Source organism: Rhododendron vialii, chromosome 1a (genome assembly GCF_030253575.1).
Source record: "Rhododendron vialii isolate Sample 1 chromosome 1a, ASM3025357v1".
Taxonomy (NCBI): domain Eukaryota; kingdom Viridiplantae; phylum Streptophyta; class Magnoliopsida; order Ericales; family Ericaceae; genus Rhododendron; species Rhododendron vialii.
In genome coordinates this window covers 29,010,549-29,035,353 of record NC_080557.1, presented here as the reverse complement: position 1 = coordinate 29,035,353, position 24,805 = coordinate 29,010,549, and the positions used below count along the sequence as shown (strand labels likewise).

Sequence of the window (24,805 nt, the reverse complement as noted above, 5' to 3'; positions counted from 1 at the left end):
CCGGTAAAAAGCGGTCTCTACTAAACATTTTGAAAGGGGGAAAATTAATATCATTTGGAAAACTTAAACCTTTAGAAAACAAGTACGGGATAGGGACATGGGATTGGATATATCACTTAAACATGCTCGTAGTGCTTACTGTACAGTAGATACCAAATGGATGAATTATGCGCAGAAATGAGAACAGTACAACAATCTACCCATGTCATAATAAAAGCCGCTCGGTGTAGCAGATACATCGCACGGTGTTATTAATGCATCGTGCGGTGTACCTTTCTATCAACAGTCTACCAGCATTATTCAGAACCTCGTGCGGTGTATATGGTACAACACAATGTGGTGTACTTCCTTGTATATTTCAGAACAGCTTTACATTTTCAAGATAAAATGAACCATGGGTTAGGAAACAGCTTCTATCATTTTATCCTTTCTGATCCACTGAAAAATAGTGATTAGATCCTTCCGGTTCATTTGATCATAGGAAATGATACTCAAGAATCTCTTTTAAAGTATTTAGAAATGTTTTAAACAAACCAAAAGTGATCCATACCATAAAGCTATGCTCTGATATACACCTGCACAGTCTCTCAATAGTATCAGCAGAATGGGCAGCAAGTATGATCCATGGGTTAAATGAAACAACAGAACGAGAAAAGCATACTGGAAACAATACACCGCGCGCTGGATTCCACTACATCGTGCGGTGTACTAAAACACCGCACGGTGTAGTGGTTCCAGTGCAGTCACTGGTTTTTGCTTTGTTTACTTTTGAAAGTGATTTTTAAGTCAACGCTTAACACAAAGAGGCTAAGCGAGACTGTAGAAAGCTCCCCTCACCTTTATCTTTGAGCTTGAATGTGGATTGAAGAACGTGGATTTGGAATTGCGATCTTCCAAAGTCAGTAGTTTACTAAGCTTTGGAAGAGATAGAAGAATGGAATATTTCTTGAGAGAGAGAGTGTCCAGAAAATGTCAAAGTAACTTTCTCGGGAATGGAAGGGGTGCCTTTCAACTAAAAGGGGGGGGGGGGGGGGGTGTGGAGTAATTATAGGCAAGAGGGCCAAGAATTATCAATGCAAAGAGGGGAGGTGGCTTCTAGGCCGAATAAAATTTATTGATATTCTCTACAAAGCCATTTTTCAGTTATGGCTCCAGCAAGCGTGGCCGACAACTTTTTGAACCTGTTAGAACTTTTCCTTGAAACGTCGTGCGGCGTACCACAAATCCTCATGCAGTATAATAGTCAAATTACACCGTGCGGTTTAGGTGATAACACCATGCGGTGTTCAGGTCCAGTTTTGGGCTTTATGGGCTTCTTTTGGGCTTTTCCTGGCTCTTGGGCTTTAGAAGTTCACATTCAAGCTCTAAGAGGTATCGTTCCTTTGTTTCATCATTGGGGAATTTAAAGATCATTTGGAGACCGGATTGGGGTGTCTACAATATACAAGTTAAATGACGAGGAGTCTCAAATCCGTGTACAAATCAAACTAACGAACATGCTCCATAAGAGCATCAGCGTCACACTCTCTAGACAATCCTGTTAATCTAAGTAGCATGTGAAACCTCAACATTGCCGCTGCATCAGCCTCACCTGTGGCTCGTCATTTTCTGCAAACGATATAGTGACTCGTCAAAGGTACCGAGTCACTGTTCAAAAGCTAGTTATTTTGTTTTTATTGTTTTCATTTCACTTCTGACCTCAGGTCCCTCTCTTCGTAATAATCTTTCTAGTGCCATGGCCTCTATTTGCTCCACTCTCGATCTGGGGCTCTTTCTGTTTACACCTATTATCTTGCACCATGGTCATACTCATGGTTGTATCTCTTTCTCTCTCTATAACTTCCGATCCCCAGCCACTAGTTTCCCTCACTCTTTTTCTCAATTTCATCTGCACAGAAATATATTGCTCCTTCTTGTACTTGGGTATGATTTGATATTAATTGAGGGAATTTCAGTATTGCGTTGTAAAAATTGGAGTATTTGGATCTCTTTGCTACCAGTATCACAAATGGGTTTCCTTCATTAGGCAATCGCTCGCCTCTTCAACTCTTGAATTTGTCGCCGAACATGTGTTTTGGCAACTTCAGTTCACTAACAGTCACCGGCAGTCTTGGCGAGTTCTTGTCCGATAGTGGTTTCCAAGGCAAAATACCAGACAAAATCAAAGATAATATTGCGATAAAACGAAGATAACAAAAGAATATTTTGTTGAAATAGAGTTGAAATGAAGAGCTTGATGCACTGTGGATTGGAAAGTTGCCTAGTCAGTATAGAATAGTGCATATTTAGGTATAATATGGCTCAAAATCTATTGAGGCTGATAAGGATGCTCTAACACTTGTACACAAATGGGTAAATAGTTATCCTATACGTACCAGTACACTGGAAGGTGATGTGTGCCGATGATCATCCTGCGAATGATGGATAGCATGTGACTCTAATCCATCCTCCTTTCTTGGAGTTGCTGTCAAAGCAGAATTGAAGACCATGTCACCAGATGATGAAAAAGGTGAATTTAGAGAAGGACTCCTCCAAGAAAATTCACCCCATCGATCAACGCTCCTTTCAATAGTTAACGTGCAGTGAGGAGTTACCCCTCTTGAGCCATTTGGGGACAAAGCAAAGACTTTCATTCCACCAGCATCAGACCTTACTCTGCGGAAGTCGGGAACAGAAGTACTGAGGTTTTGCTGATCATTCTGCAGTTTGGTAGTAGATCTTGACCTCCAAAAACCAGACTTTCCATTTTCAGTGGATGGACTTGCCTGCCCTATCAGAGATGCGACCTCCACACTAACTCCTAATCTACCTTCCCTGTTTAGATATGAAACAAATATTAGCAATTGAAACACTGAACCAAAAGATGCTTCAAGGACCATTCAATCTGTGACAAGGGAAATTAGTAGCAGTCAGAACTCATAACTGTTCAATGGTATAATTGATTCGAGAATGTTTTCACCAGATGCTCCACAGTGATGTTAAGAAGGCCTAAAAGCTTCTTCATAAATGTCAGATATCATCTTATCTAGTATTTTTGCATTAACTATTGGTAAATTCATGCTCCCTCTGTCCCTTTTTGTTTGCCTATCTTTCCTCTTTGAGATGTCCCCCAATGCATGTTCACTTTTTTTTTTTAATGAAAAAGCGTAGTTTATTGATTTGTTGGAATCCTTGAAATGAGTTTTCCATACTATCCCCTTCAAAGAGTCATGAATACATTTAGAATTAGTGATAAAGGGGCAATGTTGCAATTTTATACCTTTGCTTTTGAAGTTGAGTGTATTAAATACACGTTCCCTTGAGAAGTTGGACCTCCAAAAAGGGATTGACATTGTGGAACAGAGGGCGTAATAGTTAAGAAAAAAATGTCGCAACTGAGAATGTGTTTTTACGAAGACGTCACTGCTGAAGAAATATCATACAGCCATCGTCAAATAGTTGGGACTGACGTGTCTGGTTGAGTTGTAAGAACAACGATATCGAGCATACCTTATGTTGATGAGGTTCCCTCTACAGATAAACCAAATGTGACAAGACATAGGAGCTTGTGAGTGCACATAAATGGCTTTCTTGGACTTTGGCTCCATCATGTTCCTGCAATGTTTAAGGCTAAAAGGTTACCGATCTTAGCACGTAAACATTATTTTTTATGGATCAGCAACGTTAGCATGTAATTGCCATACTAGTTTCTATCCAGAGAACTATGTATTGTGTGTTATTTAAAATTGCACCTCAACTTTCAACAGTGATCATAAAAGCACAAGATACCTGATGACCTGTACCCGATAGCAATCTCTATTATAAAATAGAAGGGTGTGGGGACAAGTTGTTGAAATGGTTTGGATTTGTTTGATCCAAGGGTTGAAAGGCATTCTCCTCATTTCATTAAAGTGCCCATAGTTTTAAGCTAAATTACACAACTGCCATACATGTCTCCTTTACCGTAGTTTGTCTTTCCCTTCCATGTTTCAAAACCCCCCCTCTCTCTCATACAAACGTTTAGATAGCAATCACCATGGTGGAGAATGAGCAAGAGGCATTGTGAGGGAAGAGAAGTGTTCATGGGAAGTCCGACTATCGGCCGTCCTCCTCTATCACCGGCAACTCCGACCATCGGCCGTCACCTCAAAAAGAGGAACACCACCACAAAAATCAAACCCCTCTTGGCCCTCTTCCCTCTCTGCTTTTGAGAAGGTATGTTTTAGGCCTTTGAAAGATGCCTACAACGTGTTTGCGAGAATGCATGTGACTGGGTTTTGTGTAGTTTTGATTGCGCTCCTCCAGCCAAGGGGTTTCTTGGGCTCTTGGAAAACCATTTATTGGGCAAAATTGAATAATTAGAGAAATCGTGACTGGGTTTTGTGTAGTTTTGATTGTGCTCCTCCTGCCAAGGGGTTTCTTGGCTCTTGGAAAACCATTTCTTGGGCTCTTACCGTAAACCATTTCCAAAACTGAAGTTACCCATCATTACCTGCCTCCTTTCCTATATTTGAGTTCAATTGTGAGCTACTGTTTGTTTAAGTGGTTTGAATGTGTTTTATTATTGACCAAGTTAGACAATGCCGAGCGAAAACAGTGACCTTATCGAATGGGTTTAACAGTGAACGAACAGAGCGAAAACAGTGACCTTATTGAATAGGTTTAACAGTTAACGAACAGACAAAGTGAACCCTTTGGATGACCTTTTTGTACCTGACTTTTTCATTTTCAGTCTCACGGACAAACACTCGATCGCGGTCTTCTCGAACTTAAGATAAGAGGAAAGCGGTGAGTAGTAACTAGAACCCACGTAGAAAATTGGTTTTTTTCTCATCTTTTGTTGGGGCTCTAAGATCAAAAGCGTAGTGCTAGGAACAATATGTTTGGATCTTATGGGACAATAGTAGCTTCTGGTGTTTAACTGTTAAAGATAGATGAGTGAAAATTCACCATACAGTCGTTCTTGATGCAAATTCATTTTTTTCTCTTTCCAGGTAATTGTATGGGTTAGGGGCAAAGAGTATAATCGCCCTCTAATACTGTCATCATCATCACGATTGGAAGCGTGCTTAGCGAGTGGTACACTTTTTTGAGCTTTGTACTGGTCTATGATTTCTCTGCTTTTGAACATTAAACACATCTCAAAATTCACATCAATCACTCTTTCTCTCCTCTACCTTCGGTGAGAGCTCTATTCTCCAATAACACTCCAATATGGTCTAAAATTATTGAGCAAAGAGGGAGCTCCTTTTAATTTGGAATTACTTTTAATTTGTCCAATAACACTCCAATATGGTCTAAAATTATTGAGCAAAGAGGGAGCTCCTTTTAATTTGGAATTACTTTTAATTTGGCGGGGCGGGGCGGGGCGGGGCGGGGCGGGGACTTTTTAGTTTTAGGGCACCTCAGCAGACTTTTTTGTGGTCAAGAAGCCTATTTGCATATACAAGATGACAGGTCAGCTGTTTTGAGTACATTGTTGTTCAGCTTTCGTGCATTTTTTTTAATGGTGTTGCATCGGGACCAAGTTTGCTTTAATGATTAGCAAGAATCCTTCTTCCTTGATGGTTTTAGCACTCTTACATTCTTGGCCAAAGTTGGTAAGAAAGTTCGGCGAATTCTATTTATTTCGGTGGGTTGCTTATGTGGTGGTTTGGTGGGTTTTTTTTTCTTATAATTTTTTGGTCTTTTGTTTTCAGGTTTTGACCTCCATGGTAATGCGTGTTTGGAGACCGTAGCTCCACAATGATTCTTGAGGTGATTTCAATATGCAATTTATTTCCCTTCACATTCATATGTAGGTAGCCTAAGTGTTATTTTCATTCAACTGCATTACCGGTATCTTTTGTAGTGACCAAGTGTTCATCTCTTGGAGGAATACCCGATCAAATAAGAGGTCGAGCGTCGGTATTCCCGGTATCTATTTCGATCTTTTTCTCGGGCAGCGGGACCGTTTTCTTGCTTTGTTGTTATCTGTTTTGGTCTTCATTTTTTGTTTTCACTTGGAGATTAGTATTTTCTTTTGTTCATTTTGAAGGGTGCTGGAGCAAATAGTGTCGTCGTGTTTAATGCCAGGTTAGCTTTTTCTTTGATAACTGAGTTCTTTTGTGGGTGTCTCTTTGGATATGTTCATTCTCTGATGGCTGAGGCATATGATGGGGCTAATTTGCTTTTGGTGCTTTTGCTGGACTTAGGCATATGATGGGGCTTGCTAGCCTTTGATGCTTTAGAAGATCTACTAACCATTCTCTTCTCCCCATTTGGCTACTAAAATGCAAATGGTAGCAATCAATGTCTTGGGAAAGAGTAAGTTTTTGCTATTGGATTGGAAGGCTCTTGGAGGAATAAAGTTATAACTCTTTTGGATGCTTGCTGATCTTTTGGAGGCTAACACTTGAATACTGTCATATTGATTGTAGCTTCTCATTTCGGTGTCCCTCAGGCTCTTATGAACTTTTCTCATCTCTAGGGACACCTGATGGTGTTTACATGATTCAGTACCAAAATGCTTGCTTGCTGTGGCTTATGGACAATACCCTGGTAGCTTGGATCAATACTAATTTTGGTTGCTGCATTAATTTCTGGGTGGTGCTCCGCATTTTCACGTTTCAAGCAAACGGAGGCTCATTTTGCTGAGCTCTGAGAATTTTTACTTAAAGTTGGTTTGTGCTCTTTATCTCTTAGTTGGGTTTATGCACATTCTATGTAGGGTTGTGAATTGTGATCTGGAAATTGTTTTCCTTTTTTGCTTCGTGTTTCTTTTTTATCTTACCAACTATGTGCTCAGTTGCAGATGATTATCGCGAGGTAATCCTTTTTTCATATCAATAAAAAAAAAATTCTTCGCCGTTCAAAAAAAAAAAAAAATGGTTAATTTCCAGCAATAAGTATAATTTTATAGCTACCTAAAAATTGAAATAATGTTTTGAGCCACAATCAAGATTCAAAGGGTAATTTCAATTCCAATCGGGGTGTGTAGTGCCATAGGCACGGGCCGGGGTGGATAGTGCCATAGGCACAGGCAAGCACTAGTAAAACCATAATTGGTAAATAGAAGTATAACTCCTATTGATCACAGGCAAATAAGCAAATTCCCAATTCTCTTGACCACATAATGGGGAGAAGGAAAGAACAAACATGTATTTGACCGCAAATGAGATGGGAATTAACTCAATCCAGAGTTCCAGACCAATCACTAACACCCCTTCATAAGCATCCCAATAGTTGAAAGAGAACAGTTCCAAGGTCAGAAGAATAAAAGCTAGGAATATGGGAACAATCATCAAGAGACAGTCTCCAAGGTAAGCCGTTGTTTCCAACTACATGACGGTGCAGGAGATGGACATAAAACCATGTAAAAAAGATGCAGATGAACAAGAAAATCAACACATCATGGTGCAGGAGACAGACATAAAACCGTGTAAAGAAGATGCTGATGAGCAAAGAAAATTAAACTGGTAATAGGATACCAACTTTGAATACTGCTTGTCGGCTGCAGCTCCCATAACAAGCTTTTTGATTCCATGCTGGGAGATGAGTTTGACGATCCCTTCTTCAATGCATTCCATTTCAATGTGTAATATGTGTGCACGAACCTAGACAAGGTTAGAAAACACAAAAGAAATTAAAGTGAGTGCACTGATCCATTGGAATTTGGGACAAAAGACTGTCCTCATTTCAAGAATCAATTTTGTAACTTGAAGCTATTTGCAAGCATGGATAGCCAATTAGCCATTGTATTGGCTCACTAAACTCAGCTTCAACTTTCTCTCCATAGTTTATAGAAATAAAAAAATTTAATCAATATATTTTGACAAAAACCAAGAACTTCTGCTTGCATGATATCGTTTCACGAATGTAAGGCATTAGAGAAAGCCACATGTACTGAAAGAAAATAGGAGGGAATATACCCCTGCTTGCTCACAAATCATACTGTATTCAAGCAGAAGCTTGTTCATGTTTTCCCTCTCAATTTCTCGGTACGCCTTGACTTGCTGTTCTTCCATTTGGGTCACTGGAAACTTTGTACCCACTGCAAACCAAAATGAAGTCATAAAGTTTGGACGTTTTAAGTAGTAATCGAAACCATTTCTGTGTATCATCAAACAAAATCAACATGAAAAAAGCTCTGAACAGGATAGCAATAAAAATGCAGGACAGGGGAAAGAAAAAAGAGGGGAGGAGGAGGGGAAACAAGAAACAGCTAAATGAATAGACCTCTCCCTGCTTACTCATGAATGTTGCACCAACAAATTGTACTCTGGTTACATTTACCACCCACAAGTTTTAGACGAGCAGAGAGCTAACATTGGCCAACATATCCAACATGCTTTAAAAAGATAAATATCCAATCGTCAAAAAAAAAAGAAGAAGAAGAAGAAGAATATCCCAACTTTAAAACAGTCAAGTCCACCCCTCACAGATTGAAGCTGCATATATGGCCTTTCAATAGTTGTATTCATTCTCAAAAACTAAGGGTAAGGGATCACAATTACCTGGCTGTCACCCAATAAAGATCCTTGTTTCTTTTTGCTCAACAAAGAAAAGATTAATATGCCAACAAATGTATGTAGAAGATGATGTTTCTTGTACAAGAAATGCAATTCAATCTCGCTAATGCAGTCTATGGGCAAATAGAGCTCATCTAAGCGATTTAAGGGTGTTTTAGTTAGTCACATAAAGAAGAGAAACTGAAAGTTCTACTTCTCCTCCTGTGTTTGGTTCTTAACGTGAAAAAAGAAAACATTCAATGGCAAACAGGGGGGCTATTACTTTCCTTGTCACTTTCTTTTATTTTTTCATTTCCCAGTCAGGTTTAGTTGTTAGGAGTATTTCTTTCCTCTGCTCTCTAAACCAAACAAGAGAAAGTTATTTTCTTATGGTATCCTTTTCCTTTGTAGAAAACAAACCAAAGGAAACAATGACACTATGGTTATAATTTCTCTCCCACTTCCTCTCTTTTTTTCTCTTCCGCTCAACAAGTCCTAAATGCTGAGTTTGGATCTTGGTTGACAAGGGATTTCAGGAGGATAACGAAACGAAGAGAGTTTATGATTGTGGATCTTTTCCAATGTTTCCCCTTCTCAATTCTTTTAGCCTGCAAACCCTTCCACAAATCCAAGATCCAATCTAGGAATAAACAACAGTCTTGCATCTATACTTGCACTTCGCTTTACACAAGAGTTTATGATTGTGGGAATTTTAGATTCTAATATTTTATTTCGGGTGTGAATGTAAAGTGACTCAATTTGAACTCTTGTCTTATCACCTGTTCGCCGTAAGGTGGATGCGTCTTTCATTAACATAGATGTCCCTTCCCTGGTGACTATTTGTCAAATCACCGATTGGTCTATATATATTGCATCCTTTGTTCATTTTGTAGAGTTGGTTTCTAATACTTTCATTGAGTTAGAGGTTTTTTTTATTTGAGAGAGTACAAATACAAGTTTGGTTCACCAGATGCATCGATTGTAGTGCTGCTTCTGTGGAACGTTCGATCAAGTAGTGCTGAGAAATAGATGTCCATGTAAACCGTAAGCACCTTAGTGGGACAAAGGTGAAATCTCATTCGTCCCACATAGGTGAAGAAATGGAAATGGAGTTAGTTTATAAGAATCGCTAGCAGCTACTACTGTATAAATAATACAAGTTTGAGAGAGTACAAATACAAGTTTGGTGATGTGGTCCAGAAAAGATGGCCAGGGGCACTCCAGTAATTTAACCATTATTTGGTCTCGGAAGGTAAGGATTGCCCATGGGTCCTACTTGGGATATTGGCTAGACACGTGCTGGATTCTTAGGCATCTTTTGGGTTCTATTCAAGTCAAAATATCTATTTAATTTCTAGTCAAAGTCTTTAGAGTTAATTAATTGATCAAAGAGTCATTTGGTTTTTCCATGTCATTAATGTTAAATGTAGTCTAAGAGTCAATTAGTTGATCTAAGAGTCATAAGTTTTTCCATGTCATTAATGTAGTCAAAGAGTCTATGTTCAATGTATCTTTGGAAGTCTAAAGTTAGATGAAGGTTATTTATGTTAGGAAGTTCTAGAGTCAAGTTGAAATGGGTATAAATAAGATTGTAAGCCTTATGGCAAATCATGATTGAATGAATGAAAAATTGAGTAGCTTTAAAGCTATTAGATTGTGTGATGCAATGTTTTCTTTGGTGTGATGCTAAAGAGTCCCTTGGTGTGATGCCTTGGGTTTTCTAGGTGTGATGCCTAGACCTATCCTCCTCTAACCCTTCATCTCGTTCTTCTTACAAATTACTATTCACATGAATCACATCCACTGTTCACAGCCCCAAAAACAGTCCCTTTTCCCTCGTGTTTGATCATACTTAGCCCTATTTCAATCTGTCCTGCATCAATTTTGGTATCAGAGCGAGTGTAGCATCATGTCTACACGATCCGGAAGGCCGTTTAGAGGAAGATTAACTGATTTCCAGTGTGATGAGATTCTGTTAAAACTTGTGGAGCAATTGGATAATAATAATCTGCGCATTAGCACTTTGGAAGGCCAAAGAACTCAACCTAATGACGGTGAACGAGGCAAACAAGGCGAAAACTCCGGGAATAACAATCCTAATGAAAATGGCGAGAACCAAGGTGAGCGCACAGAAGAACAGCGTGCAGATTCCCTTCGAAGTCAGCAATTTAGGGCTGGCCAAGGTCAAGGAATGCGACAAAATTCCATGTCTGACTGGACCCATGATTTGTTACAGAGGAACCAACATAAGACCTATGATACAGTCGGAGATATCACTAAGAAGATTAAAATGGAGGTTCCAGATTTTAAAGGTAAGGTCAATCCTACTTTGTTTCAAGATTGGCTTGCTTCTATTGAGGAGTACTTTGACTGGTATGATATGGCTGACGATCGGCAAGTGAGATTTGCTAAGATGAAGCTTGTGGGATTAGCAAAAATCTGGTGGATGGGTGTTGAAGGTGATATTCGAAGGTTGGGACAACCACCGATTGGTACTTGGCAAGAGATGAAGGCTAAGTTGAGGGAAAAGTACATGCCATCAAATTACCATGAGAAGTTGTGTGAACAACTCATCGAGTTAAAGCAAAACAACATGTCAGTGGCTGAATATATGCAGAAATTTGATGAGCTGAAGATGAGGAGTCAAGTGACAGAAGATTCAAGTCAAACTCTTGCCCAATTGAAGGATGGTTTGAGGCCAGACGCAAGGAGGGAGCTGCTTTGCCAACCCTTGTACAGTCTCGAACATGCCTTCGAGGTTGCTTTGGATATGGAGGAGTATTTGAAATACCCAATTCCTAAAAAGTTTGGGTCTCAAGTTGGGGAAACTGCAGCTAAAGGGTACAATGATGCAAGTCGTTTCCGGCCTAGTGTTTCTGAGCAAACTTCAGCCAATACAGCTGATCCAAAAGGCAAGAATCACGCAGCCAACAAAGGGGGAGGAAAGGACAACAGGTGCTTTAAATGTGGTGAAACTGGTCATATGGCCTATCTATGCCCGAAGAGGAACTTACGCATAGGAACGGAACAAGAAGCTGAATTTGACCAACAACATAATGATGACAATGATGATTCTTTTGTCGTTGGGGTTCTAAATACAGATGACTTAGAAGAAGAGGAGGTGGACAATTCATTGATCTCTGTTGTTAGACGTATCCTTACAGCACCTAAAGTTGAAAAGGAGGACCGGAGGCATACTTCTATATTTCAGATGCTGGTCCGCTGTGGAAACCAAGCCCGAAAGCTTATTATTGATGGTGGGAGTTGCATGAATGTTGTATCTGCTGCCACAGTGGAGCGTCTTAAGCTTCCTGTTCAACCACATCCTCATCTGTATAAGGTAGCTTGGATCGACAACACTTCCATTCCGGTAACTCAGCGCTGCCTAGTTTCTTTCTCTTATGGTTCTTATAGTGATTCCATTTGGTGTGACGTAATTCCCATGAATGGCACACATATCCTTCTTGGGAGACCATGGCTTTATGATAGAGATGTGCAGCATTGTGGGAAAGAGAACACATCTGCTTTCTCATTCAAAAACAAGGAGATTGTTTTGAAGCCAATGAATACGACTGAAATGGAAAAATACAAGGAAAAGAATCCAAAAGATGTTGCTGAAAATAAGCCTATCACCAGGAAGTGTTTTCAAGCCGAGACTATGGAATTGGGAGTTATATATGCCGTGGGGGTAAAAGAAGTATCAGAATCAGCTGCTGCATCAGCCTCTGTCTTACCATCAGAAGTGGCTGAGTTGCTGTCCCATTTTTCTAATGTTGCACCTAAAGAGCTCCCAAATGAATTACCTCCCCTGAACAATGTCCAGCATGCAATAGATCTCATTCCAGGTTCGCAATTGACTAATCTTCTAGTTTATCTCATGAATCCAAGGGAGCACACAGAGCTTAAAAGGCAGGTGGATGTTTTCCTTCCCGACTCCAATATCACGCCAATGGGATCATCTATTGAGTTTTCACATATGAATTGCAAACAAGCAACACCAAATATTTCTCCTCAAGAGGATGAAGTGGAGAAAGTGATGGAGCTGGTTGCTGGAGAAATGAAGGAAATAATTGCTGGCCCAGAATCTGATACGCCTTTACAGATGCGTAAGTTGCTGCCAGAATCCTCTAGTACAGTGCCAAAAGAGTTTCCCGTTGAGCTTCAATTGGTTAATCATGAATTCAAGCAACCAAGGGAAGTCGAAAGGTGCACCAACCGTTGATGTAATTAAAAAAGAGTTCAATGTCAAATTACACGAAAGTAATGTTCAGACAAAAGAGATGGGGCCAACCATTGACTTTGTCATTCCTGACAAGTTCAAGGATCCAAATGTGGAGTCAAAAGCGTCATTGTCTTCCTTTTTGTTTGAAACAAAAAAGGATTGGCCTCGACTTCAAGCTTTTCATACCAAGATGCGGTTGCAAATATGGAGGAGTTCATGGAGTCTTATACTCCAATACTTTAAAACTCGAGGACGAGTTTTCTCCAACTAGGGGAGAATGATGCGGTCCAGAAAAGGTGGCCAGGGGCATTCCAGTAATTTAACAATTATTTGGTCTCGGAAGGTAAGGATTGCCCATGGGTCCTACTTGGGATATTGGCTAGACACGGGCTGGATTCTTAGGCATCTTTTGGGTTCTATTCAAGTCAAAATATCTATTTAATTTCTAGTCAAAGTCTTTAGAGTTAATTAGTTGATCAAAGAGTCATTTGGTTTTTCCATGTCATTAATGTTAAATGTAGTCTAAGAGTCAATTAGTTGATCCAAGAGTCATAAGTTTTTCCATGTCATTAATGTAGTCAAAGAGTCTATGTTCAATGTGTCTTTGGAAGTCTAAAGTTAGTTGAAGGTTATTTATGTTAGAAAGTTCAAGAGTCAAGTTGAAATGGGTATAAATAAGATTGTAAGCCTTATGGCAAATCATGATTGAATGAATGAAAAATTGAGTAGCTTTCAAGCTATTAGATTGTGTGATGCAATGTTTTCTTTGGTGTGATGCTAAAGAACCCCTAGGTGTGATGCCTTGGGTTTTCTAGGCGTGATGCCTAGACCTATCCTCCTCTAACCCTTCATCTCGTTCTTCTTACAAATTACTATTCATGTCCACTGTTCACAGCCCCAAAAAACAGCCCATTTCCCTCGTGTTTGATCATACTTAGCCCTATTCCAACTCTGTCCTACATCATTTGGTTCACCAGACGCATGATTGTAGTGCTGCTTCTGTAGAGCATTCGATCAAGTAGTGCTGGGAGATAGATGTTCATGTAAACCGTAAGCACCGTAGTGGGACAAAGGTGAAATCTCATTCGTCCCACATAGGTGAAGAAATGGAAATGGAGTTAGTTTATACAAATCGAGAGCAGCTACGACTGTATAACTCGAGGTTAACCTTTTGAGCCACAGGGTTAGAAGGTCAGCCTGGTACGATCGCTACTGGTGGTATTTGAGCTTACACCAACTGGGCGGATCCCGCAAGAAGACATGCTTGTGTGGGCCTAACAATTGAGGAGCTTGACGTGCTTAAGTGGGTACTTGTCTCACATCGCTTGGTGGGTGGAAGTTGTTGGACTATGGGGCGCAATGAGGCCGCTGCGGTCGTAAGTGGAGGAGATTGTGAGATCCAATTTGTCCCACATTGGTGAGGAAATGGAAATGGAGTTCGTATATAATGATCGTGAGCAACTACTTACAAATAACGTCGAGGTTAACCTTTTGAGCCAAGTGGTTAGACTAAGGGTTAGCAGGTCAGCTAGCACGGGCCGTTACGACAAATTATCTTAAGTATAGAGTGCAACACTTGCCTTGATCAATTTTCATGTGATTTCCAGGTTTTGAGTTATGAGTTCTGATTTTATAGCATTTATAGTATTGGTTTCATCATAGTTGTCAAAAGCACGCCTAGGCACCAGGCGAGGCCCAGCGCACCTCTTGCGCCTTGAGGTAGCCCAGGCGCAGCGGCTTCAATAAAGCACAGGGGAGGCGCAAAAGGCGAGGAAAGGTGACAAGGCGAGAGGCGCAAGAAAAGTGCGCTTCTTTTAAAATTTGATCTCAGCCCTAGGATTTTCAAGATCTAACCCTCGCCGTTAGATTTGAAACCAAAAAAAAAAAAAAGAAAGAAAGAAACAGAAAAACACAAAAGAGCATCAGCCGACTGCCTCTCTCAGTCTCACACAATCTCTCGCCTCTAAAACTCGATCTCTCACTGCTCGCACTGCCGATTGGTCTTACCCTCGGCGTCAATCTCTCTGCTGCTTGTCGTTCTTCTCTCTACTGCTTGTCGTCGATCTCCCTTCAACTCTCTCGTCTCTCTCCTGACTCCAATCTTGAGGTATTCTTCTCCTCTCTCTCTCTCTCTCTCTCTCTCTCTCTCTCTCTCTCTCTCTCTCTCTCTCTCTCTCTCCTCATACGTATATATGTATGAGAATCAAAAAGTAAAATCACAAGAGCTCAGTTACCAATTTGGCTTCTTTGTGGCTGATTTTTACCTAATGTTAGGGGTTTTAAAAATAAAAATAAGTTATTGGAATTTACAGGGTGGATTAGGCAGCTTTAGGCTATTTACTATTAGCTAATGTAAATTGAACTTGTTTTTTTTTTGCTTTTAGATGACAAGCAAAGATACTACAAATAGAACAAATCCCGCATGGAAGTATCACAGTTTGGTAGATCCCGCGAACACTAATAAATTTAAGTGTAATTTTTGTGGCAAAATAACAAATGGCAGGGTTTATCGGGCAAAGAAACACCTTGTGGGAGATTATAGGGACGTGTTAGGTTGTCCAAGATGCCCACCTGAGGTAAAACTAGAGATTCAAGAGTATATGGGAAAAAGGAAAACATTGAAAGAGCAAATGCAAATGATACTGGATATTGATGATTATGGTATGGAGGATGATGATGAAGATGATGTTATGGAGATTCCGGTTGGGGCCGCTGGGCAAGGTAAATCCGTTGGAAGCAGTCAAGGCTCCGTTTCTAAACCTATGCGAAAAAAGCCGAAGACTAAAGGGCCTATAGATGTATTCTTCACACCTAATCCAGATGTTGTGGTGAAAAATAGGAAAGGGAAACAACCAACAATTGATGCGAATGACCCACACAAGAAAGAACTAAGAGATCGTGCGGTGACGAGATTCACAAGGTGGATGTATGATGCCAGTATTGCTTTTAATGCAGTTAAATATCCGAGTTTTGGGCCCGCGGTTGAATCTATTGGGCAATATGGCCCGGGCATGAAACCACCAAGTTACCATGAGACACGGGTCACCTATTTGAAGGAGGAGGTGATTAATACTAATACTTTGATGAAGGATCACAAAGAGGATTGGATGAAATATGGATGCTCTATAATGGCGGATGGATGGAATTATAGGAATCATAGGAGCTTAATCAATATTTTGGTGAATTGTCCAAAGGGAACAATGTTTATTGAGTCCATCGATACCTCAAGCTATTCTAAGGATGGAAAAAGGTTGTTTGAACTTTTTGACAAGTATGTGGAACTTGTCAGTGAACCCAATATAGTCCAAATTGTCACGGATAGTGCCTCGGCCAATGTATCAGCTGGTAAGAATTTTATCTATTATATTTCATACTAAGTGTTAACATTTGTAGGTTGTACTTTGTAGTAATACTTTTTCGTTTCAACTTCTGACAGGAAAGTTTTTGCAAGTAAAGCGACCAAATCTTTATCGGACACCATGTGCGGCCGATTGCATTGACTTGATGTTGGAAGATATTTTCAAGATACCACATCTTAAGGCGGTTTTTGAAAAGGCCATTAGGTTTAATGGTTATATTTATGCCCGTCCAGGCATAATTAATATGATGTGGCGTTTTACAGGAGAAAAGGAAATGGTGAGGCATGCCAAAACAAGATTCGCAACTGCTTTCCTCACTTTATCTAGGATTCATCAACAAAAGAACAATTTGAGGAAGATGTTCATTTCAGAAGAATGGACATCTAGTAAATGGGCAAAGGAGCAGTTAGGCAAAACTGTGGCAAGATATGTTATGATGGCTTCTTTTTGGAATAATATTGTCAATGTTCTAAAAGTCGCTCGGCGCTAGTCTGGCGGTTGGCCACCTTTGAGCGATTAATCGGATTAATCGGCAATTAATCGGTGCATATTAATTAGTAATTGGCGATTAATCGTTACTCGGACCTAATCGGATGGGCCCCGCCAGCTATTAATCGGTGATTAATCGCTGATTAATTCCTTGTTTTAGAACACTGAATATTGTCTACGCTCTTAAGGTCACGGGTCCTCTTGTGAAGGTGTTGAGATTGGTTGATAGCGAGAGAAAGCCTCCCATGGGATACATCTATGAGGCTATGGATAGGGCAAAAGAAGCCATAGCCAAATCATTTGGTGAAAAGGTTGAAAAAAACCAAGACATCTATGCTATTATTGACAATAGATGGGCAATCCAGTTGCATCGTCCTTTGCATGCTGCGGGACATTTTTTGAATCCAGAGTTCTTTTACTCAAACCCACAAGTTGAGCAAGATGTTGAGGTTATGACAGGGATTTACAATTGCATAACAAAGTTGATTGCAAATGAAGAGATACAAAATAAAATCACTTCTGAGATGACTATTTACATGAAAGCTGAGGGACTTTTTGGACTGCCACTAGCAATTAGGCAAAGAAATACAAGGGCACCAGGTAATTTACAATTTCACGGTATATTCTATTCATAATTTATTTTTACCATAACTTGATGGCTAATTAGTTCAAAACTTCAAATGCATAGCTGATTGGTGGGTTGCATATGGTTCTACGACGCCTAATTGGCAAAAGTTTGAGATAAGAGTTCTTAGCCTTACATGTAGTTCTTCTGGTTGTGAACGGAATTGGAGTGTATTTGAACATGTAAGTATCTACGTCAAATAACATATACACTTGTTAATTGTTTTCACCTCCTTGAATAAAATAGAAGTTCTTTTGATTCTTGCAGCTCCATAGCAAAAAAGGAAATAGGCTCCAGCAAAAACGCCTCAATGACTTGGTGTTTGTCAAGTATAACAGGGCACTAAAACGTCGATATGATATGCGAGATACAATTGGTCCCATTTCTTTGACAAATGTTGATGAAAGCAATGAGTGGTTGCGTGGGAGGATGGATGGAGAATCTGATGAAGATAATGAGCTGGTGTTTGGTGATGATAGTTTAACATGGGCTGATGTTGCTAGAGCTTCTGGAGCGGGAGAGAGTTCCAATGTAACTAAAGCAACAACATCAAGAGCACGAGCAAGGAGTGCCACAACCAATCCAATTCATTTGGTAGATGAAGAAGAGGCGGGTTCCGAAAGAAGAGGAAGATGACAAGGGATACAAATCCGTTGGTGAAGAAGAAGAAGATGATGACGATTTACTTGGTGTTGATATGGACGATGATTAGTAAACTAAATCCTCCTTAGGATGATTGAAGTGCAACTAGGAAAAGTACTTGGATGCTTGTCTTTTATTGATTTTGACGTTTTAGTTTTTCTCTATGCAAGATCGGTGGCTATTTGACATTTCATGACTATTTTTATGTATCTTTTGGGATGGTAAACTCATTAGCTTAGTGCTTATTACTTGAAATATTGGTGTGTGCCATTTTTCCTATTTTTTTCCGCATAGGTGCGCCTCGCCTTGCGCCTCTCGCCTCAGGCCCAACAAGACTTTGCACCTCGGTGTGCTTTTCGCCCGTGACAACTATGGGTTTCATCACAAAAAGTAAACATATTTCCTCACAATGTCCACATTAGTAAAAGGACAACACATCAGCAAAATCACTACAGTTTCTTTACATGAATCCTATTGAGTTATCATAGAAACCATAAGGCAAAGCTATACCAAGTCTGGAGCATGGATACAATTCAACCAAACATTGGATTAGGTTTTTTTTTTTTATGCAAGAACAAGACGAATCGATCCACAAAACAACAAAGAAAATGAAAAAATAAAAGATCATGTGGTTCGGCAACGCGTGTACTTCCACGAGGAGATGAAGAACAATCTGTATACGCCACTATGAAGATTACAAAGCTCAACTCTCTAAAAGCCTCTTCTCTGGACACTTGTATCGACCTCTACCCTCCGCTTCCCTAAGAGCTCCTCTACAGTAACTCTTGAGATTACACCAAAATTAAGACACCTAAGTAACCTCACAAAGTTAGTTATTAATATTAGGTGACTATCTATCAAACACCTGGTGTGCAGATAATATCACGATTAAACACACCAAAAAGTTCATCACGAATTCAACATTAATCAAAAATATGGCGGAGAGTTATCAAGAAATTACGGAAGGGAATCCACTGCGAAGGCTCGTGGACGTGAAGGATGCATATATTCCTCTCTCCTGAGTGATGCAGAGCCCAAGACAGAGTCAATTTGCTCTCGTTCAGCTCCTTTCCCACCGCAACGTATAGCTTATCATCGACGATTTCAGCCCTAGTTGCCATGATTCGAGGGGTGCCGATGTCAGCGTATTGTATCCGGTTGATCTGCCGCGATGTCCGAGCCAAACGGCTTACCAACTAGTGCCATGACATTCCTTCCGAGGACGCTGTTCACTTAACTCGTTCGGATTCTCTGTCTCGATCTTTCGCGATGGCTGTGTTTGGATGGCAGGTATTTCAGAGCATTCACAGTGTAATAATCTGTGTTTGGATGGCAGGTATTTCAGAGTATTCACAGTGTAATATTAAAACCACAGTATAATAATTATAATTAAAAGATTGCTAAAGATTTTATTTTTTTATCGACAAAATTTTTTTATTAATCTCTGCAATATTACAAAGATTAAAAGAATAAGGACAAAAAAAATTTAAAATTACTTAATCTTCACACTACCCGAGACCTAATCGCTAGTCCGAGACCAACCAAAGCTCTAAACACCCAAAACGAAACCCCACTGGCCACTGCTCAAACCACTGCCCTGCCGAGGACTTCCAACGAATGGGAATTGAAACGCCACCACCTTCGCGCAAACCGCCGTGAATCCGCCGTATGTCGCCGATCCCAAAAATGCTCCCAGCCAGTCGCAAAACGCCCCGCATCCCAACCATCACCATTCACCACTGTTGAATACTAACGATGCACCTCCATGCTACCGCTATGTATCTTGAACCGTCGCCACCACCGCCGAAAATCCAAGCACCCCTGCTGCTAAACAACCACCACTGCTCCCGCGAACAACCACTGTTGCTGTGAATATCCTCCATGTTGCTGCCGCGAAACACCTCCAAGCTTCCAAGCCATTGCTGCTACCAAACTTAGCTTACCATCAAACCACCTCAAAAGCCCCCTGAACCACCATCCCTCCGCTGGGACCGCTGCAATCTGCCCCCAGAAAAAAGCCACCAACAAACACCTACAAGCACCTACAAAATAAAACCCTAATCCTAAGCGAATACACCACCACACCAAACCGCAAACCACCTCCTCGGCAACCACAGACTAGCAGATCAAAACGCCAACCACCAACTCCGCCATAGTAGATCCAACCAAAAGCCCAAACATGCACCTCCCGCCACCACCAAAGCCAAAAGTGGCATGCACACTCGCGCCAAACCACCAAACAAACAGAGCAATAAGCTGGACCACCGGAAAGAGGGCAACCGAAGAAGAACGCAGCCGTAGGATACCCACCACGCCGTTAAGCCGTTCGAAAAGAGGCCCAAGGACCGAGATCGAAGGGGGATCACGTCGCCTCGCCTTCCACCGCCGCCAAACTCACATGCCCGTTAAGAACCGGATACCCCCAAGAAAGAAACCGGTGGGCGCACAACAAAGCGGGAAGAAGATGAGGAAAAACGTGGAAACGGGAACCGGTCGGGGGAAGTGACGCACCGCAAGGAGAAGGGGGGAAAACGGAACACCAAAAGGGTCCGGGGGAGGAGGGAGAGAGGCGCCCCCCTCTACGACGGCAAGCCCTAATCTAAGAAAGAGAGAAAAGGGAGCCAAAAAGTTATAGGTGGCTAAAGTTAGCAATATGTGCTAAAAATAATGCTCACATTGTAATAATCAAACTTAGCAACTCATCAAATTTGGATAATCAAAACTTGCAACATTTTGCCAATAACCAAATTTATTGGACCCCATATCTTCTCAATCAAGTACAACCATCATGGGAAAGTGAAACTCACTCTCCATAAAGCAAATGCTTCATTAGTATGTGAAACTCACTCTCCACTTTGGCAAATGGTTGTGCATTTAACAACATTGATCACTTTATGGATTTTAACAAATGCTCTCCACTTTCACTTATTTTACTAGAATGCCATTTAATGTAGACAATTAAATTGAGGAAAAAAACTAACCGTTGAATTTGAATTTTGCCAACTCATTTAACTGATGGCCATGAAGGCACTGCAGCTGTTAAATCCTTTTTTAGGTCTGGTCAATTACTTAAAAAAGCAAATTCTACCCCAACCTATCAAAGGTGGGGGACTATAGACCCATCTCTTGCTGCAATATTGTTTACAAGTGTATCTCTAGAATTCTTGCTAAACGGATACAATTAGCCCTTCCTACTTTAATTGATCATGTACAATCAGGTTTTGTTAAAAGGAAGAAGGATTGCTGATAATATCTTCCTGACACAAGAACTCATGAGAGGATACCATAAGCCATCCTCCACTCCTAGGTGTGCCATGAAGGTGGATATTATGAAGGCCTATGATAATGTGAGGTGGGAATTCCTTTGGGATGTCCTATCTGTTATGAATTTTCATCCTACCATGATTAAGTGGCTACAAGCTTGTGTCACCACTGCTAATTACTCTCTTAGCATTAATGGGGAAACCTCCGGTTACATTATTGGGAAAAGAGGGCCAACACAAGGAGATCCATTGTCCTCTTATCTGTTTGTCATTGTGTGATGGAGATTCTCACTTGTCTTCTTAGGGAGAAATCCCTGCTTCCTGATTTCCATTTCCGTTGGAGATGTGGAAATTCTAAGCTCATTAATCTCTGTTTTGCTGATGATCTCGTGATTTTTTGTAAAGGTGATCTCACTTCGGTCAATCACATTCAGACTGCACTCACTGAGTTCCAAACTTTGTCAAGCCTTTCTCCTAGTCCTGGGAAGAGTAGCATTTTTTTTTCAGGGGTAAACACTAGCTCTAGGATAGCCATTTTGAATGTCCTAGGGTTCAAGGAAGGCTTTCTTCCTATTAGATATCTTGGAGTGCCTCTTATCTCTACTAAACTTAAAGCCTCCGATTGCCAACGGCTAGTGGATAGCATTACTACTAAAACTAAGTCTTGGACAAATAGGGATTTAACATATTCAAGCAGAGTTCAGTTGATTAAGAATGTACTTTTCTCCATGCAAACATATTGGTCCTCTTTATTTATCATCCCTAAAAAGGTGATTAAGGAGGTTGAGTCTATACTTAGGGCTTTTCTCTGGTCAGGTCCTAATCTTAAGAGAACTGGTGCTAAGGTCTCTTGGGAGCACCTGTGCTATCCTAAGCAAGAGGGGGATCTTGGTTTCAAATCCTTACAGGTTTGGAACAAGGCTGCCATTGCCAAGCACATCTGGTTCCTAATTTCTGGGGGGGGAGCAGTCTATGTGGTGTCAATGGGTCAAATCATACTTACTAAAAGGGACGAATTTTTGGAACCTTAAAATTCCTAGGGATTGCACATGGGTTTGGAGGAAATTATTGAACCTTAGACAATTGGTGCAACCCTATTTTCTTAATGTACTTGGTGATGGCCATTCCACTTCCTTGTGGTTTGATAATTGGCATCCATTTGGGCCTTTAATTGCTAAATTTGGCCCTAGAATTGCCCTTGATTCTGGTATTCCTAAGGATGCTACTGTGTCCCACATTTTACAAAACTCAAGCTGGACCTTTCCCATCACCCAAACCTTTGAGCTCAATGAGATAAGACGAACCTTGCCTCCTCTTATCCCATCCCGATTGGAGGAAGCAGATCACATTAGATGGACTCTCACTCCTAATGGTAAGTTCTCAGTTGCTTCACTGTGGGATAAATTGAGAACACCCTTTCCAACAGTTGTGTGGCACAAATTGGTGTGGTTCCCTACCCATATTCCAAAATGCAGCTTTATCACTTGGCTGGCTATTCAGAATAGGCTATCCACTGCTGATAGGCTTGTGATGTTTGGCATGAACCTCTCCCCTCAGTGTAGCTTTTGTCAAGTGAGAGTCATGACCACCTTTTCTTTAATTGTACCTTCTCACAGCAGGTGTGATGCACCATACTCTCCAAAATTCATGTCTTTTGGCACTCTAGATCATGGCATGAATGGGTTACTTTCCTCTCCAATGTGAAAAGCAAATCTTTTCAAACTGTTATTACAAAGTTGGTCTTTACAACCATTGTCTATCATGTTTGGATTGAGAGAAATGTGAGGAAATTTTAAGGTACATCTTTCTCTTGGGAGGTAATTGCTCACAAAATTTACTCCATGGTGAAGGCAAGACTGTTATCATTACAAGCCCTGCCTCCAAGTCGAGCAGAATGGGTTACAAATGAATGGAATATTAGTGGATCATAATTCTCTCATCAATTGTTCCATAGTTGTTTCCTTTTGATTATTACCAATCTCAAGTTTTCTGGTTTGTTCATGTAAGCTTAAGGCTGCATTTACTGCAGCAATTAACTCATGGTGTTACAAGACAAGGTGTGCAAGGCGGTCCTTCTCGGATCTGGTTGCACATGGGTTCTATTACCTTTAATTGTCAGGTTGTGCATGGCAGAGAGGAGGTTTCAACACTTCTATGATCATGGTTGTGCATGGCAGCTCAAGTGCATGACTTCAGGGTGCTCTAATTCTTCTATCTATAAGAATTGACAGGTCATTCTCGAGTGCAAATGCCATCTATCCAGGGGGAATGCTTTCTTGACTACTAGTACCTCTATATACAAGGTAAATACCTTAATCTCAAGCTGGTTTTGGTGACAGCTACAGTTTATGGTTCTTTATTGGAATCTGAAAGGTTAAGGTCTATTTTTTTGGACATTTGAGTGAGTCACTATATGTGTGAACCTATGAGTAGTGGGTTTAAGCCTAATCTTCTTGCGAGAGGAGGTAATAGCTAGAGGGAGTCATTTTGTGAGGGAGAGCGAGGGAGTAGTAGCTCACCCTATTACCTTTAGAGAATTGGTGAATTAGGCTCCAAGGGAGGAGTAGAGTGATGAGATATAAGCAATGTGCTTCTATAAATATCCATGTGGATTTCGTAGTCCAGTGTTTGAATTATGAATGTTATAACCAAAGTGAGCTATCTTGTGGTTGGATTATTATGTGAGAGTGTTATGCTGTTGTGGCTGGATGTGTCACCTGTTAGTGTACATATTCCTTTTAATTGTATCTCTAGTTGCTGTTGTTGTTGCTGTTGTTAGTAACTCTATATGCTGCTTCTAATGAGATCAGTAGTTGTTAAGCAGGTGACCCATCTTTTAATTGTTCAGAATGCTTGTGTGACTTCAAGCAAGTAACTCTATAACTCTATATGTTGCTATTGATTATTGGTTGCCATTCATGGGGGTTGTCCCAGATATGGCTGTTTTGGTCGTTATTTTCCTATCTTTGGGTAGTGTCCCAAGGATAGGATACAATATCTTGTGTTTTACTTACCCTTGGGGGGTTGTCCCTTGGGTTGTTTACGCCTTTCTAGGGGGCATGTCCCTAGCTAATTCTTCACTATTACTGTTCAAGCATTTTCCAGGCGTTGGTTAATCTGTTAGGTGACTATTTGTTTTGAGAATCATGTGGAGTACGATTGATAGGTGGATGCTGCTAGCTGCTATCTGTTTGAGAATCAGCAAACGAATTTGCTACTGCTACTGCTATGATTGACGCCGAGTCCAATGCAACTATCCAGTACATGGACTCGTCCCGTATTGAAGCTTTCTACCATTTGATATTGTCTTTTGAATGTGAAGTGCTGAAGGTGCATGGATTTAGCTGCTGCAAGTTGGCTTTCAATTCGTGTGGTCTTTAGTTGGACTATTAGTTGTTAATGCTCGATGAAATCAGGTCTGCAATTATCATTTTGTCGTGTGTTTCCTTTCCCTCTACCTAGAGGGAATTGAAACATTTGTTAAGTAGATTTTTAGTGCTATGATTGCCTTTTGGCCTTTGCATAGTCAATTTTAATGTAAATTTTATTTATTTTGTTTCCTCTTGGGGTATGCCCCTTGTAGATTGTATATTTGCTTAGCCTCTTTTCTATTTCAAGCTGGTATATCCAAAAAAAGTTTTGATTATTATATTATGGATGCTTAAGGGGGATGAAATATGATTCCGGAATTCTAATATTTCTATGTTTGTGAAGAGTGGGAATGAGAATGAGATTAC

General features: G+C 40.5%; 2 protein-coding genes and 1 long non-coding RNA gene across 3 annotated transcripts in view; 2 read left to right on the top strand and 1 right to left on the bottom strand.

Moving 5' to 3' along the window:
- LOC131308344 (U-box domain-containing protein 33-like) overlaps positions 1 to 19,128 on the bottom strand; it is a 28,358-nt gene extending 9,230 nt beyond the window's left edge. Inside the window, exons 1-5 of the mRNA XM_058335265.1 lie at positions 18,767 to 19,128; positions 7,890 to 8,011; positions 7,453 to 7,574; positions 3,490 to 3,594; positions 2,376 to 2,814 (exon numbers count right to left, since the gene is read on the bottom strand). Of these exons, the coding sequence (XP_058191248.1) occupies positions 2,376 to 2,814; positions 3,490 to 3,594; positions 7,453 to 7,574; positions 7,890 to 8,011; positions 18,767 to 18,926 (948 nt within the window). The 5' untranslated portion in view covers positions 18,927 to 19,128. The remainder of the gene's footprint in view (positions 1 to 2,375; positions 2,815 to 3,489; positions 3,595 to 7,452; positions 7,575 to 7,889; positions 8,012 to 18,766) is intronic.
- Positions 5,404 to 6,512, top strand: LOC131308363 (uncharacterized). Its single transcript, XR_009194414.1, has 2 exons — positions 5,404 to 5,579; positions 5,679 to 6,512. It is a non-coding gene; the product is annotated as an uncharacterized LOC131308363 (long non-coding RNA).
- Positions 11,212 to 13,370, top strand: LOC131308354 (uncharacterized). The gene is made up of 2 exons (XM_058335275.1): positions 11,212 to 13,173; positions 13,238 to 13,370. The coding sequence occupies exon 1, from the start codon at positions 11,239 to 11,241 to the stop codon at positions 12,688 to 12,690; it is 1,452 nt and encodes a 483-aa protein (XP_058191258.1). The 5' UTR covers positions 11,212 to 11,238; the 3' UTR covers positions 12,691 to 13,173; positions 13,238 to 13,370.
- Positions 19,129 to 24,805: the final 5,677 nt, after the last annotated feature.